This window comes from Limanda limanda, chromosome 22 (assembly GCF_963576545.1).
Source record: "Limanda limanda chromosome 22, fLimLim1.1, whole genome shotgun sequence".
Taxonomy (NCBI): Eukaryota; Metazoa; Chordata; class Actinopteri; order Pleuronectiformes; family Pleuronectidae; genus Limanda; species Limanda limanda.
Window position 1 is genome coordinate 6,465,323 of NC_083657.1, and position 12,740 is coordinate 6,478,062.

A 12,740-nucleotide genomic window follows, 5' to 3' on the forward strand; every position below is an offset into this window, starting at 1 on the left:
TTGCGCAGTGGCCGCGTAAGTGAACCCAATGCTCGGATAAAGGATGGAGGGGGTGCGTAAAAGGCGGGATGGGGGGGTGATCTCTGCCTTTTATTCATCTTTATAATAAACCATGAATCCAGAGTCGTGCCGTGGACACACATTTGGAGGAGCTCTCATATCGTTTACGCGTAAAAGTTGCACTGCGAATGTGCCACACACGGACTCTCATGCAGCTGCAGCAGCATCGCTCCACGTAGCGCCGGCTGCAGAATGCAATAACACCACGATGGCTTTTTATATACATGAAATTGTTATTTTAATAATGTGCAATTTCGCCACATCCACGAAATGTGAAGCAGCCGAACTGCGCTGTGCAAAATTCCCCCAGCCACGTCCACCCTTCTTTTTTTTATTACCGGTGGACACGACCCATATCATAAGGCATCTTTACACCCCCCCTTGTCTTATTTCTGGTCAAAAATAATGGCAGGACCCGGCGATCAACACTAAAGTCGGACCCTGTTTAAGTGCGCTGCTGCTGCTGCTGCTGCTGCTGGGTGAGAAGGAACCGGAGGGGGTGGAGAGAGAGAGAGAGAGAGACAGAGAGGAGAGAGAGAGAGAGAGAGAGAGAGAGAGAGAGAGAGAGAGAGAGAGAGAGAGAGAGAGAGAGAGAGAGGGAGGTAGAGGGAGAGGGAGACTGCAATATCATTTGTGGATCCCTCTCACAGTGCTGCAGATAGGGGCTGCCAACACATGCGGCGCGTCTGCAGGTGACGGAACAGGCAGAATCTACTGGAAGCACCGAGGAATTCAATTCTGAAAACAAGAACTACAGTGGATTTACATTTTTCTCAAGTTTTTGTATTTTTTGGTTTGGGAAAAAAACCCGCAACCCTGATTCTCGCTTTTTTCCCCAGTGCATTGTGGAGTTGGCTCGCAAACAGGAGAAAGAACAGGAGAGAGAAGTATCCGAGTCCTGTTGGTTGCAAGTGACTCGGAGGAGGAAGAGAGACCCAGAGAGAGAGAGAGAGAGGAGCGATAGAGGAAGCCCGGACAGGTGATCTCACATCCTCCGGAGATCGGAGAGTTGATGAGTTTTGGAAACTGATCCTCTGACATATGTGGACATATCGTCGGAAAGGAGGAATATCCGCAGCCTCTCCCGAAGAGGAAAAAAGGAGATTACAACCACCAAGCTGTGCGTAAAAACCGATGACACTTTCCGGTGATGTGACATTTGGGCTTTTACGCGCATAAATCCTCATTCGTGGCACAGTCCAGGACGCACGGAGCCTCCCTGGTACGTGTGTGTGTGTCTGTGTGAAAAAGAGAGAGTGTGTGCGTGTGTGTGAGAGAGTGTGTGGTTTTTTTTTTAATCTCTTTTTCAACACCATTGCGGTTTTTCTTTTACTAACACCAGAAAAGAGGCAGAGAGGAGGAGAGAGGGAAGCCCGTGTGTGCACTTGCTGCTTTCCACTGCAGCAGGAAGGATGAAGTCTTTGCGCAAACCGAGGGCTTCGCTCTGAATGAAATAAACCACATCCCGGACTTTTACCCATCAGTGATTACATTCCTTTTTCTTTTTTTTTTTTTTTTGTGGTGACATTTAATCTTTAAAGCGGGAAACCATGAGGACTACTGGTGCAGTGGACTATTTGTTCTATTCCCTGCTCATCCTGCAGCTTGTGAATCAGCCCGCCGCCAAGCAAGTGCTCCGGTACCGCCTGGCCGAGGAGGGACCCGCCGATGTCAGGGTGGGAAACGTCGCCGCCGACCTGGGCATCGTCGCCGGGTCCGGGGAGGTGACGTTCACCCTGGAGTCCGGCTCCGATTTCTTCAAAATAGACAACATCACAGGTGAGCTCAGCACCAACGAGCGGCGGATCGACCGCGAGAAGCTGCAGCAGTGCCAAATGATCTTCGATGAGAACGAGTGTTTTATAGATTTCGAGGTGTCAGTCATCGGACCGGCCCAGAGCTGGGTCGACCTGTTCGAGGGGAAAGTCATCATCTTAGACATCAACGACAACACCCCGTCCTTCCCGTCCCCTGTGCTCACCCTGTCCGTGGAGGAGAACAGACCCATCGGGACCCTGTATCTGCTGCCCACCGCCACAGACAGGGATTTTGGCCGAAACGGAATAGAGAGGTACGAGCTCATCCAGGACAATGGGGAGAACTCCAGGCGCCCGGGCTCCAACGGGGACTCGTACCCGGGGAAGAGGAGGTTCGACGAAGCAGCGAGCAGGAGCAGCGTGTTTGAACTGCAAGTTGCTGACACCTCTGATGGAGAGAAGCAGCCTCAGCTCATCATTAAAGGGGCCCTGGACCGGGAGCAGAGAGACTCCTACGAGCTCACCCTGCGAGTCAGGGACGGAGGAGACCCCCCTCGGTCCTCGCAGGCCATTCTCAGGGTGATGATAACGGATGTGAATGACAACAACCCCAGGTTTGAGAAGAGCGTGTATGAGGCGGACCTGCCGGAGAACAGCTCCCCGGGGGCGCCCATCCTCCAGCTGAAGGCGGCGGACGCAGACGTGGGGGTCAACGGTCAAATCGAGTATGTGTTCGGTGCGGCCACGGAGTCGGTGAGGAGGCTGCTGAGGTTGGACGAGAGCACCGGGTGGCTGAGTGTGCTGCACCGCATCGACCGTGAAGAAGTGAGCCAGCTGAGGTTCACGGTAATGGCCCGCGACCGAGGCCAGCCGCCCAAAATGGACAAGGCCACCGTGGTGCTGAACATTAGGGACGAAAATGACAACGTCCCGGCCATAGAGATACGGAAGATTGGACGCATTTTCTTAAAAGACGGCGTGGCCAACGTGGCCGAGGACGTGGTGGTGGACACGCCCATCGCCTTGGTGCAGGTGTCGGACCGGGACCAGGGGGAAAACGGTATAGTGACCTGCACGGTGGTGGGAGATGTGCCCTTCCAGCTCAAGCCAGCCAGTGAAATGGAGGGGGAGCAGAATAAAAAGAAATATTTCCTCCACACGTCCGCACCCCTGGACTACGAGGCCACACAGGAATACAACGTGGTGATAGTGGCTGTGGACTCTGGGAGCCCGAGTCTGGCGAGTAATAACTCTGTTATCGTCAAAGTCGGGGACACTAATGACAACCCCCCTATCTTTAGCCAGAGCGTCGTGGAGGTGTCATTCCCGGAGAACAATGCCCCTGGCGAGAGGGTGACAACAGTGGCAGCCATTGACGCAGATAGTGGGAAGAACGCTGAAATTGCCTATTCCCTGGACTCATCGGTAAATGGGATTTTCTCCATCGACGCAGACAGCGGAGACATCCGGGTCAACACCATCCTGGACCGAGAGCAAACGGAGCGCTACGAATTCAAAGTGATCGCCAAAGATAAGGGCGTCAACACCCTCCAGGGCTCGGCTACAGTGGTCGTCCTCGTGGCGGACAAGAACGACAACGAGCCAAAGTTCATGCAGGACGTGTTCACCTTCTATGTCAAAGAGAACCTTGAGCCCAACAGCCCCGTCGGCATGGTTACGGTCATCGACGCAGATAAAGGCCAAAATGCAGAGATGAGTCTTTTCATTGAAGAGGAGGAGGAGATCTTTTCTATTGAAAACGACACGGGGACTATTTTCTCCACCCTGTCTTTTGACAGAGAGCAGAAGACCACGTACACCTTCCGGGTCAAAGCTGTGGACGGCGGTGACCCCCCGAGATCCGCCACCGCCACAGTGTCACTCTTTGTCATGGATGAAAACGACAATGCACCGATGGTCACGTTCCCAATAAACAGCTCCTACACCCTCCTCCCCCCCTCCAGTAACATCGGAACAGTCGTCAGAACAGTCATAGCCACCGACACTGACACCGGCATCAATGCAGAGCTGAACTACGGCATCATCGGGGGAAACCCCTTTAAGCTGTTTGAGATTAACGGCAGTTTTGGGGTTATTTCCCTGGTGGGGAAGCTGGAGGTGAAGCACTATGGCCTCCACAGACTGGTGGTGCAGGTGAGCGACAGGGGGCAGCCGTCACAGACCACCACCACGCTGGTCCACGTGTTCGTTAATGAGACTCTTTACAACTCTACAGTGGTGGAGGCCCAGGTGGCGAAGAGCCTGAGCACGTCTCTCAACACAAACATCGCCGGTGACCCCAACTACGACCTGAGCAAGCAGCGCTTGAGCATCGTGATCGGAGTCGTTTCCGGCATCATGACAGTCATCCTCATCATCCTCGTTGTGGTCATGGCCCGCTACTGCCGTCCCAAGAACAAGAACGGCTACGAGGCCGGCAAGAAGGACCACGAGGACTTTTTCACGCCGCAGCAGCACGACAAATCCAAGAAGCCCAAGAAGGATAAGAAGAAGCTGAAATCCAAACAGCCGCTCTACAGCAGCATCGTCACCGTGGAGGCCTCCAAACCCAACGGGCAGCGCTACGACGGCGTCAACGAGAAGCTGTCCGACAGCCCGGGCATGGGCCGCTACCGCTCGGTCAACGGAGGGCCCGGGAGTCCCGACCTGGCCCGGCACTACAAGTCCAGCTCGCCGCTCCCGACCGTCCAGCTTCACCCGCAGTCGCCGACGGCCGGGAAAAAGCACCAGGCCGTTCAGGACCTGCCGCCCGCCAACACCTTCGTTGGCACCGGAGATAACATTTCCCTTGGATCTGACCACTGCTCCGAATACAGCAGTCAAACCATCAACAAGTACAACAAACAGGTAAGAAGAAATGTCCTTTCTCCCCCCCTCCCTCCCTCCCTCCTCCTACCTCCCCTCCCCTCCCCTTCCACTACTCTTAAATGTCTTCTGTTTCTTCCTCTCAGTGTTCTCTCTGCCATAATGCTTTCCGACAGGGCTAGTCTCAGTAGTCTTGTCGCCTTTATGGTGCTAATGTGTGTCAAGTTAGCGGTATTGATCTGTTGTGGCTTGGAGTGCCATTCACATGGAATATTGAAAAAGGGAAGAGTCAGGTTCAGATTAGCCACGGAAGAGGGGTTTTTGTTACCACCCGATTAAAACACCTCTAACTTTTTCCACTGTCACCGCGGCGTGTGTTGAGGCCGATATGTGTCCGATTGTTCCCGACAGCTCACATAAGGGTTTGGTTTGCAGCTATTCTATCCCAGAGGGGGAGTGTGGCAGGGGGTCTGGCCACACTCCCCCCCCCTTAGCCGTGTCAGGCCCTGTCTGTGACAAGGCCACCTTTTCTTCTCAAGAAAGAGAGAGAGAGGGAGAGAGAGAGAAATAACAAAAGCCGAGAGGAGAGAAAGGTAGACGTAGGCTGAACGCAGCACAAACATGGCTTTGTAAGGTGTGTGAGTCAGTTTTTTTACAGTCTCTGCCTGAGTGGGAACATCTGGCCAGGAAGTCACATTAACATTCTTCTGCACTTCAGGGTCTGCATCAATTCACTGACCTAGCAGTGAAATCTGACATCTTTATATCACCTCCCATATTAAGCCCTCGGTTTCTTTTACTCCCTTATCATTTTTTCTTCGTATATAATGTGTTCTGCCATCCTCCACCTGCCTCCACCTGCCCCCCCCCCCCACCCCTCTCTTTCTCTCTCATCTGCTAGTCCTGTTCTGTGTAGGTGGCACAATGTGAAAATTCAAATTCCAAGAAATGTGCGCTTTCATCAGATCAGGCTTTATAACAATTCGGCTGCAGTTTATTTTTTTTGCACTTTCAGGTGCCAGAGCAACTAAAACAAGCTCATGCATAACCATGAAGTCAGCTGATCTGCGTTTCCCCGGAAGCAGAACGCTGTTGTTTTAATGTGATTTCTACGGCGCTCTAATGAATTATTGATTTCCTTCTTTTACTTGGTGTCAGCAGCTACTTCCTTTAGAAGTCTGGACTGTTTCTTTCTTTTCACTCTCTGTTTTTTGGTTTCCTCTCGATATCTTTGTGCTTTTTTATATTCTGTCCCCACTGTCGCCCCCCCCCGCCTTTCCAACTCTCCTCTGGCCCTGTGTAGTACATCATCGAGTTCCTCTCCGTCTTCTCTCCCTATCTGTCTTTCTTTTTCTCTCAGTGTTTTTCAGCCTCCACCACATCTCGCCCCTCACAATGCTGCTGTCTGCCTTTGGGTTTTTTCTCCTGCAGTGGTTTCTTTTTTAATCTCCTCTCTCTATATATCCCTCTCTCCACCCTCTTGCTATGTCTCCTCTCAAATCATTTCACTTCCCTTCTTCCTCTCTCTTCCCTAACAGCTTCTAATATGGTGTATTCACTGAGCTGCTTCCCAGGGTGTGAGGAGTGCTGTTGCTTTCCGATGTCTCGTGCATAATTAAAAGGGCACTCTATTTGCTGCTGCGGCAGCAGCATGTATTGTGTGTCACTATGCTCCACTTATATAATTATTTATTTACTCTCCACATTAAAGCTGCAGTAACTTTTATGGACTGTGCGTTTGTTAGAATCCAGCGTCTCAGACAAAACTCAGTCTGCACTGACCATGAAGAGTGTTTTCTTGTGATTTGGGGGCACTTTGTTTGAATACTTAAATTCTAATGAAATAGTAAAGAAAGTGTTTAGTGGCTGACTGGGAACTGTCGTCTGTGGTTGCTGCGTGTTGTGGCCTGTTAGGTCTTTAATATACAATAACTAGCTGATATTTAAATTGCCTTCTATGTCCCACGGGCTCGGTAAAGACTGGCTGTTGATTCAGTTGGGCTGAGCAGAGCGTGAGTTAATGGCGGCACAAGAGAGCTGATTGAAGAGAAGGTGTGTGTTCACGTGCTTCAATTATGGCATTAAACAGCAGCCTCTGTAGTGGATTAAGTAGTGAAGCGGTCCTGCAGCATCTGAAATATTCATGTCGTCAGGTAAGTGCCACTACAGCTGAAGGCAAAACAAAACACTCAAGGACACTTGTGAGCCTCAGTTAAGGGAATTTAATCAGTGAAAGAAATTGTGAAAGAATAGCATCAATGTGTTTTTCGTATTTCTGTTGTTTTGAAAGCAGGTAACAGCATTTTTCGTCTTTGAGATTCAATTGCATCGTTCAGTTTATTTTTAGATTTTACTTGTTTTTTGTTAAATCGCATTTAGCCACAAATGAGGTTGATCCATTTTAAGATTTACGACACGTGCTGATTGTGTGTGTTCTTTTCTCACACACACACACACACACACACACACACACACACACACACACACACACCCATACAACATACATGTCCGCACCCTCACCCACAAGCCCTCTCCTTTTATCCTTCTGTGGGAAGAGATAGAGACAGGCACAAGAAAGACGGCCCTGTTAGCGGTGTAGAGAATGGCCCCTACTGTTTCACAAGGGACTTTGGGGTCGGGTGGAAAGAGAAAGACGGGGAGAGGGAGGGAAAGAGGGAGAGAGAGAGAGAGAGAATAGGGCTGGCTGTAATCTCCGAGGTATCAGGTTCTGTCTTCTTCTCTCCTCACCCATCTAATCTTCCAATAACTGCCCAGGCAACCTGCTCCGGCAGGTAACCAGGGAGCAGAGGTTGTTTATTGGTGAGGTGAGGATTTTCTTTTTAAGCCCCTCCGACGCTTGAACAGTGATTGAGACGAGTTTGAGAAGACGGTGACAGATGCTGACGATCCGGTGATGAAGAGCCACGACCAACGATATGGTCATGTTTCTTTTCCCGTCGGTCATCACAGTGTAAAGCAGCTATTAGACAACTCCCCTATATGAGACTCCATTCCATCCACAGTGTAAGAAGTGCTGCAGCGTCCTGGCAGCAGTCAGACTTTAAAAAACAGAATCGCACTATTACACTTTTTAAAACATCACAACTACTGAGCACACACAACACCTCAGGCAATTTATCTTAATGATTAAATTCCAAATCAGATTCGGTTGAAGCACTGGAGTCCACTGACCTGACATCACCTCTGTCTCTCGCTTAATTCATTCCTACTTGGGTTATTCATATTGTTTTTACCGTTTTTTTATATATATTAATCTTGGTTTATCTTCTTTTAACATACCTGTGCCCACAGTTTGCATCTGAAGTCCGATGAGTAGTGTATGCACTTAACCGAACACTTAACATTATTACTTTTGGCAGTAGCTTCTGTTCCATCCGCTGCCAGAAAAGTAAACTGCGTCCGACCGTGATGTAGCCGCGCCACGGAATCACTTAGCCGCCGTATTATCACGAGCCATCAGGCTTTTGTTTTATCATCGAGCTTCAAAGCGCCGCGCGTGCCCAGGTGGATCACTTTTAATCAGCGGCAGCTTGTGTTCTGTGCCCAGGGAAGCGCAGGCCCTCAGGGCAGGCAAAGCACCCCCCCCCCCACACCCCCCCAACAGTCTGTGAACTTGTACCTGGTTATTTTGCCCTGGGGGGTTTGATGCAGCAAGCATAACTGGACATTGCCCTTAGCTTAGCCCTCAGTGTTCACCCCCCCCCCCGTGCTCCGGCCAGCTGTTCCTCCTGCGCCGCCTCGTCGCTACAACCTCGGCCTCAAAGCACCTGATTTGCATAGGGCCAACACCCCCACCCCTCCACCCCTCCTCCCTGTCAATATCACCATGCAAATGGAAGTCACCTGGTTGGAGTTTGTAGCCAAAACATACGATTTGATTGTCCTGCAGGTTTCGAGGGAGATCAGGAAACCAATATGGAAATGTGCTACTTTGCCTGGAGCCTAATTTGTTTCAACCCCACAGAATGTAGCTGCCTAAACACCAATGAAAAAGCCACAACTGACCCAGTTTAAACGAGCAGAGCTGGAGTGACCCCAACACTTCAGGTGATTTCGGTTTGTGTGCATCGGCTTAAGCCACCTTGCCTCCGCCGTCGGCATTTATCGCAACCTGAGATTTGCAGGCACCAAAGTCCCCCGATGCCGCTCGTGTGATTTTATCTGTGAAATTGTTGTGGCAGTCAGTCACTCATCGAGCTCAATAAGATAATTACTGGATAAGAGGTGCCACATGAGCTTAAACATGTTTGGTCACCCTCCACCGCCGCCGCCGCCGCCGCAGATACCAGCCGGCTCACTTTAGCAGAAAGCAGAAAAAGCGTTTTGTATTTATTTGCTCATCTGTGTTTGAGAAAGTAGAACAAGCGACGAGCTGATGATCACATGAAGAGAACAAACTATAGAATTTGAGCTTTACTGATATTTAGCTTCAGATGGCAAAAAAAAATAAACACAATCTGGAAATCTTGTGTTTTAGTAAGAAATGAGATTATGTGCAATGAGCTGGTTTGTTTATCGCCACATTGTCATTAGCGCTCGTCTTTTGTGTCGGGCTGCGTACCGACCAACTGTGGCTAATTTTATCGAAATTGTTTGGGAATCCATTACGGCATAATTCAATATGGCTGCTTAGGCTCTGTGTTGTTGTTGTTTATGCGCTGGAAGGAAAAATGAAAGGACGGAGAGTGCACAGTGATACCAGCAGCGCTTTCTGCAATAATGTGGTTTGGTGATTTGAATGCATTTGCTCTCAAGCAATTACTAATCTCAGGATTAGATTTACCTGATACGCTGGCAGAAATGGAGGAGATTGAGTGAGAAAGTCCGGGATGTTGCTGGAGCTGGATTCCACGGTTTCTGCTTAATATGTTAATATAGAGGATGCTACATATGAGGGTGAAACCGTGGAATCTATGTACTTTATTTCTGTTTGTCTTCAGAATCAGAATCAGAATCAGAATTCTTTTATTTGCAAAGTATATTTGCACATACAGGAAATTGCCTTGGTGTCATTGGTGCACTTAACATAAAACAACAATATAAAAACAACAGTATATAACAAAATATAAAAAAATAGAACAAAAACATATACAGTAACAGCCCTGCTTCTTTTATCTCTTCTGTACGTGCGATAAATGTGCCGGGTGGAAAATAAATGCTCACGATTGAATAAGCTGAAGAAACCACGGACCCATCTGCAACATTTGTCACGATAAGATGTTGAAAGACACAGAAGGGAGATGAAAGGAGGAGGGGTGGGGGGGGTGTGGGGGTAGGCAGGAAGAAATGTAAGCCGCACGCCACCTTGATTGCTCTCCACGCCGCTGATTGTAAGTGGCAGCGTCGAGGATGCCACCTTCTTCTCGCCGCTTCTCTCAATTTGATGTCATCGAAAAATGGAATTTCATTTCACGGCGCCGGCGATCGCATTAGATCGGGCTCTCGCCGGGATGAAGCCGATTCATATTTGCAGATTCGCCCTTTCCTGTTGCACTATCAATCACCGCACGCTCGCCACATCGCAGACTTGTGTTTCATGGCGATTGTTAGTCGGAGTTTGGACAGTAAATTGACTTTTACAACGGCTCCCAAGGTCTATGACTTGCCACGCCACAGCCTTGTTGTTTTCGCGTGTTGACTTCAGAAACCAGAGCCGGCTAAATGAGAGCATCACTTTTTGCTGTAGAGCAGTAGAACCTCTGGGGAACAGTTCCCCGTCGACGAGCGGGATCACAACACGGATCAGACGCGAGTGTTGTTTGTGAGACTAATAGGCGATGGTAGCGTTTTGTTTGCTGTGACACTGCAACTCGTCAAAATTGCAAAAAATGTCACTCAGATCCATAATAAAGTGATTTTTTGTTGTTGTTGTTTTTGCAGAAAAGGTCACAAGCCGTTTGTTTTCAGTTGATGTGGATTCAAATTTCAAACATGTGGTGGAGGAGCTGTTTGCATTTCCTCCTTTTTTCCAACGGATTCTCTGATGAACAAAGTTTCTGTTTAGGGTTTATCTGTTTGTGTATGTTTATGCGTGTGTGTGTGTGTGTGTGTGTGTTTGCATCCTGTACGTGCCTCCCTCTCTCTCTCTCTCTCTCTTCTCACTCCCTCACTGTGGTCGGAAACCTGGTGATGAATCAGATGAATCACCCGCTGTCAGCGTTGCTCACACCGGTGCAGGATGTCAAGGGAACTGCCAGCGGGGTCCGTGGCCCCCCCCCGTCAAGGGGGCGGCGATTTAAACCTTATCTGGCGTCCACGCCGTGGTGTCACGCCGCGGCCTTCGTGAAGATGAGAAGAAGAGTCATGAAAGCCAGACACATTGGCCCATCATTTATCCCTGAGTGCCACCTTTTGCTCTGGCAGCCAAGCTCCTTATTGCAAAATGAACTCGTTTATTAAAGGTTATAAATACAACCACCGATACCGCCGTGCGAGAATCGACGCCACACAACTGCTCCCTCGCTTCCTGTGGCCTCCCAGTCTGAGAGAGGAAGCTCGGCTGGATGTTCTGACGCCTGTTTAATGTGGATCTTTAGCATTTTATCTGCTTCAAACGGACGTAGGAGCTAAAAGAAGCACAAAAGAACCCAAATCAATACGTAAAATTAGCATCAAAGCAAAACAGACTAAACTCCCGATGTGTTCTCTCCCTTTGACTTCGCTTATCATATTGTGTTACCGCTTGTTCTCCCGTTTAACCACGCACAACTTTCTTCTGTTTAGTTTAGCTCATTCTAAAGACGGCTGGCTTTTCAAAATAAAACTTTGGCAGCTTAACAGTTAAGCAAACAAAAGCACATCCACACTTCACCTGCTCTCGTAAGAGTAAGACGCATGCCACAGTGTTTCCTGGTTGAGCAGCGCCGCGGTGGACAGGTGCCAGGTGTGTGGTTATAGTATTCGTGAGGCGAAGGTTAGCGTGTCCACCTCCGAAAGGTTTCAAAGGGAGGAATTCACGTGCACGGAGATGAACACGCACCCAGACCGGTCGGCTGTGAAAACAAAGAACAGAGACGCGCTCAGATTACAACACACAGAAGGAGTTTGATTTGCTCTCTGCATGAGGACAAACATTGTGTTCTACATTTGCACTTTGGAAGTAGTTGTTAGCTGCCAATTAAAGTTAAAATAACCTTTAATCACGACAGGCGAGAGTTTGTTTCTTCACCGTGACGTTAACAAGTCCAGCCGTGTAATTGGAGCGCATTTAATAAAGGTACAACCTTCACCCTGGGTTCAGGTTCACATTGATTTCCCCCTCTTTTTTTTTCTCAGACAGACATGCACCTGTTCTCTCTCTCTCTGTCTTTGCCCGTTTGACTTTGACCTCCCTCTTTTGTTACGAAGAAAACCCGCTGAAATATTAAGACGCGCTGAGCTCTCACGACTGCATAAGAGAAACATTAAGAACCCGTCCGGGGATAAATAAATAATGCATCCGGAAGCTTTGTGTGCTTTTCTAATCCACGGACTTCTACCTTTTTTATTAAACAGAGAGCACTCATACATATTTTGCTAAGCAGCAAAATATGTATGAGTGGATAGGAGGATAATGGATCTGACTCGGGGAAGGGGAAGGGGGGGGGTGGAGAGGACAGCTTGACTGCTTCTATTAGCCCTGGTTTTGGTGCGGCCCACCACCGTGTGGCCCCCCCAAAATGAGATTAGGTGTGTGTGTATGGAACAGGAGGCGGAGCACTCACCCACCATCCATCAGAGCCTGGGGGGAGCTTTGTGAAAGTTTGTGCAAGTCTGCTCAGCTGGGTGCGCTCACTGTGTTGATGCGTGTGTACATGTGTTAGGGTGTGATAGAGTGTGTGTGTGTGTGTGTGTGTGTGTCTGTGTGTCTGTGTGTGTGTGTGAGGGCTGCAGAGGAGAGCAAACTGGGGGTCTCCACAGTTCAGCCTCTCCATCATCCTGCACACGCGCCGCGACACGCCTGAGAGGGTTTCAATATCCTGTGTGTGCCCGTGTGTGTGTGTGTGTGTGTGTGTCGGTATGTGTGTGTGCGTCGGTGCTGCCGTGTGTTTACCCAAGGAATGCAGTTCATTATATTTGTGTTTGGTCATTACACAT

General features: G+C 49.3%; 1 protein-coding gene across 2 annotated transcripts in view; it reads left to right on the top strand.

Moving 5' to 3' along the window:
• The first annotated feature begins 1,610 nt into the window (after nucleotides 1-1,610).
• The window catches only part of pcdh7b (protocadherin 7b), a 106,099-nt gene continuing 94,969 nt past the window's right edge, over nucleotides 1,611-12,740 (top strand). For both annotated transcript variants that reach the window (XM_061066470.1, XM_061066471.1), the window contains exon 1: nucleotides 1,611-4,685. In XM_061066470.1, coding sequence (XP_060922453.1) covers nucleotides 1,611-4,685 — 3,075 coding nt within the window. The remainder of the gene's footprint in view (nucleotides 4,686-12,740) is intronic.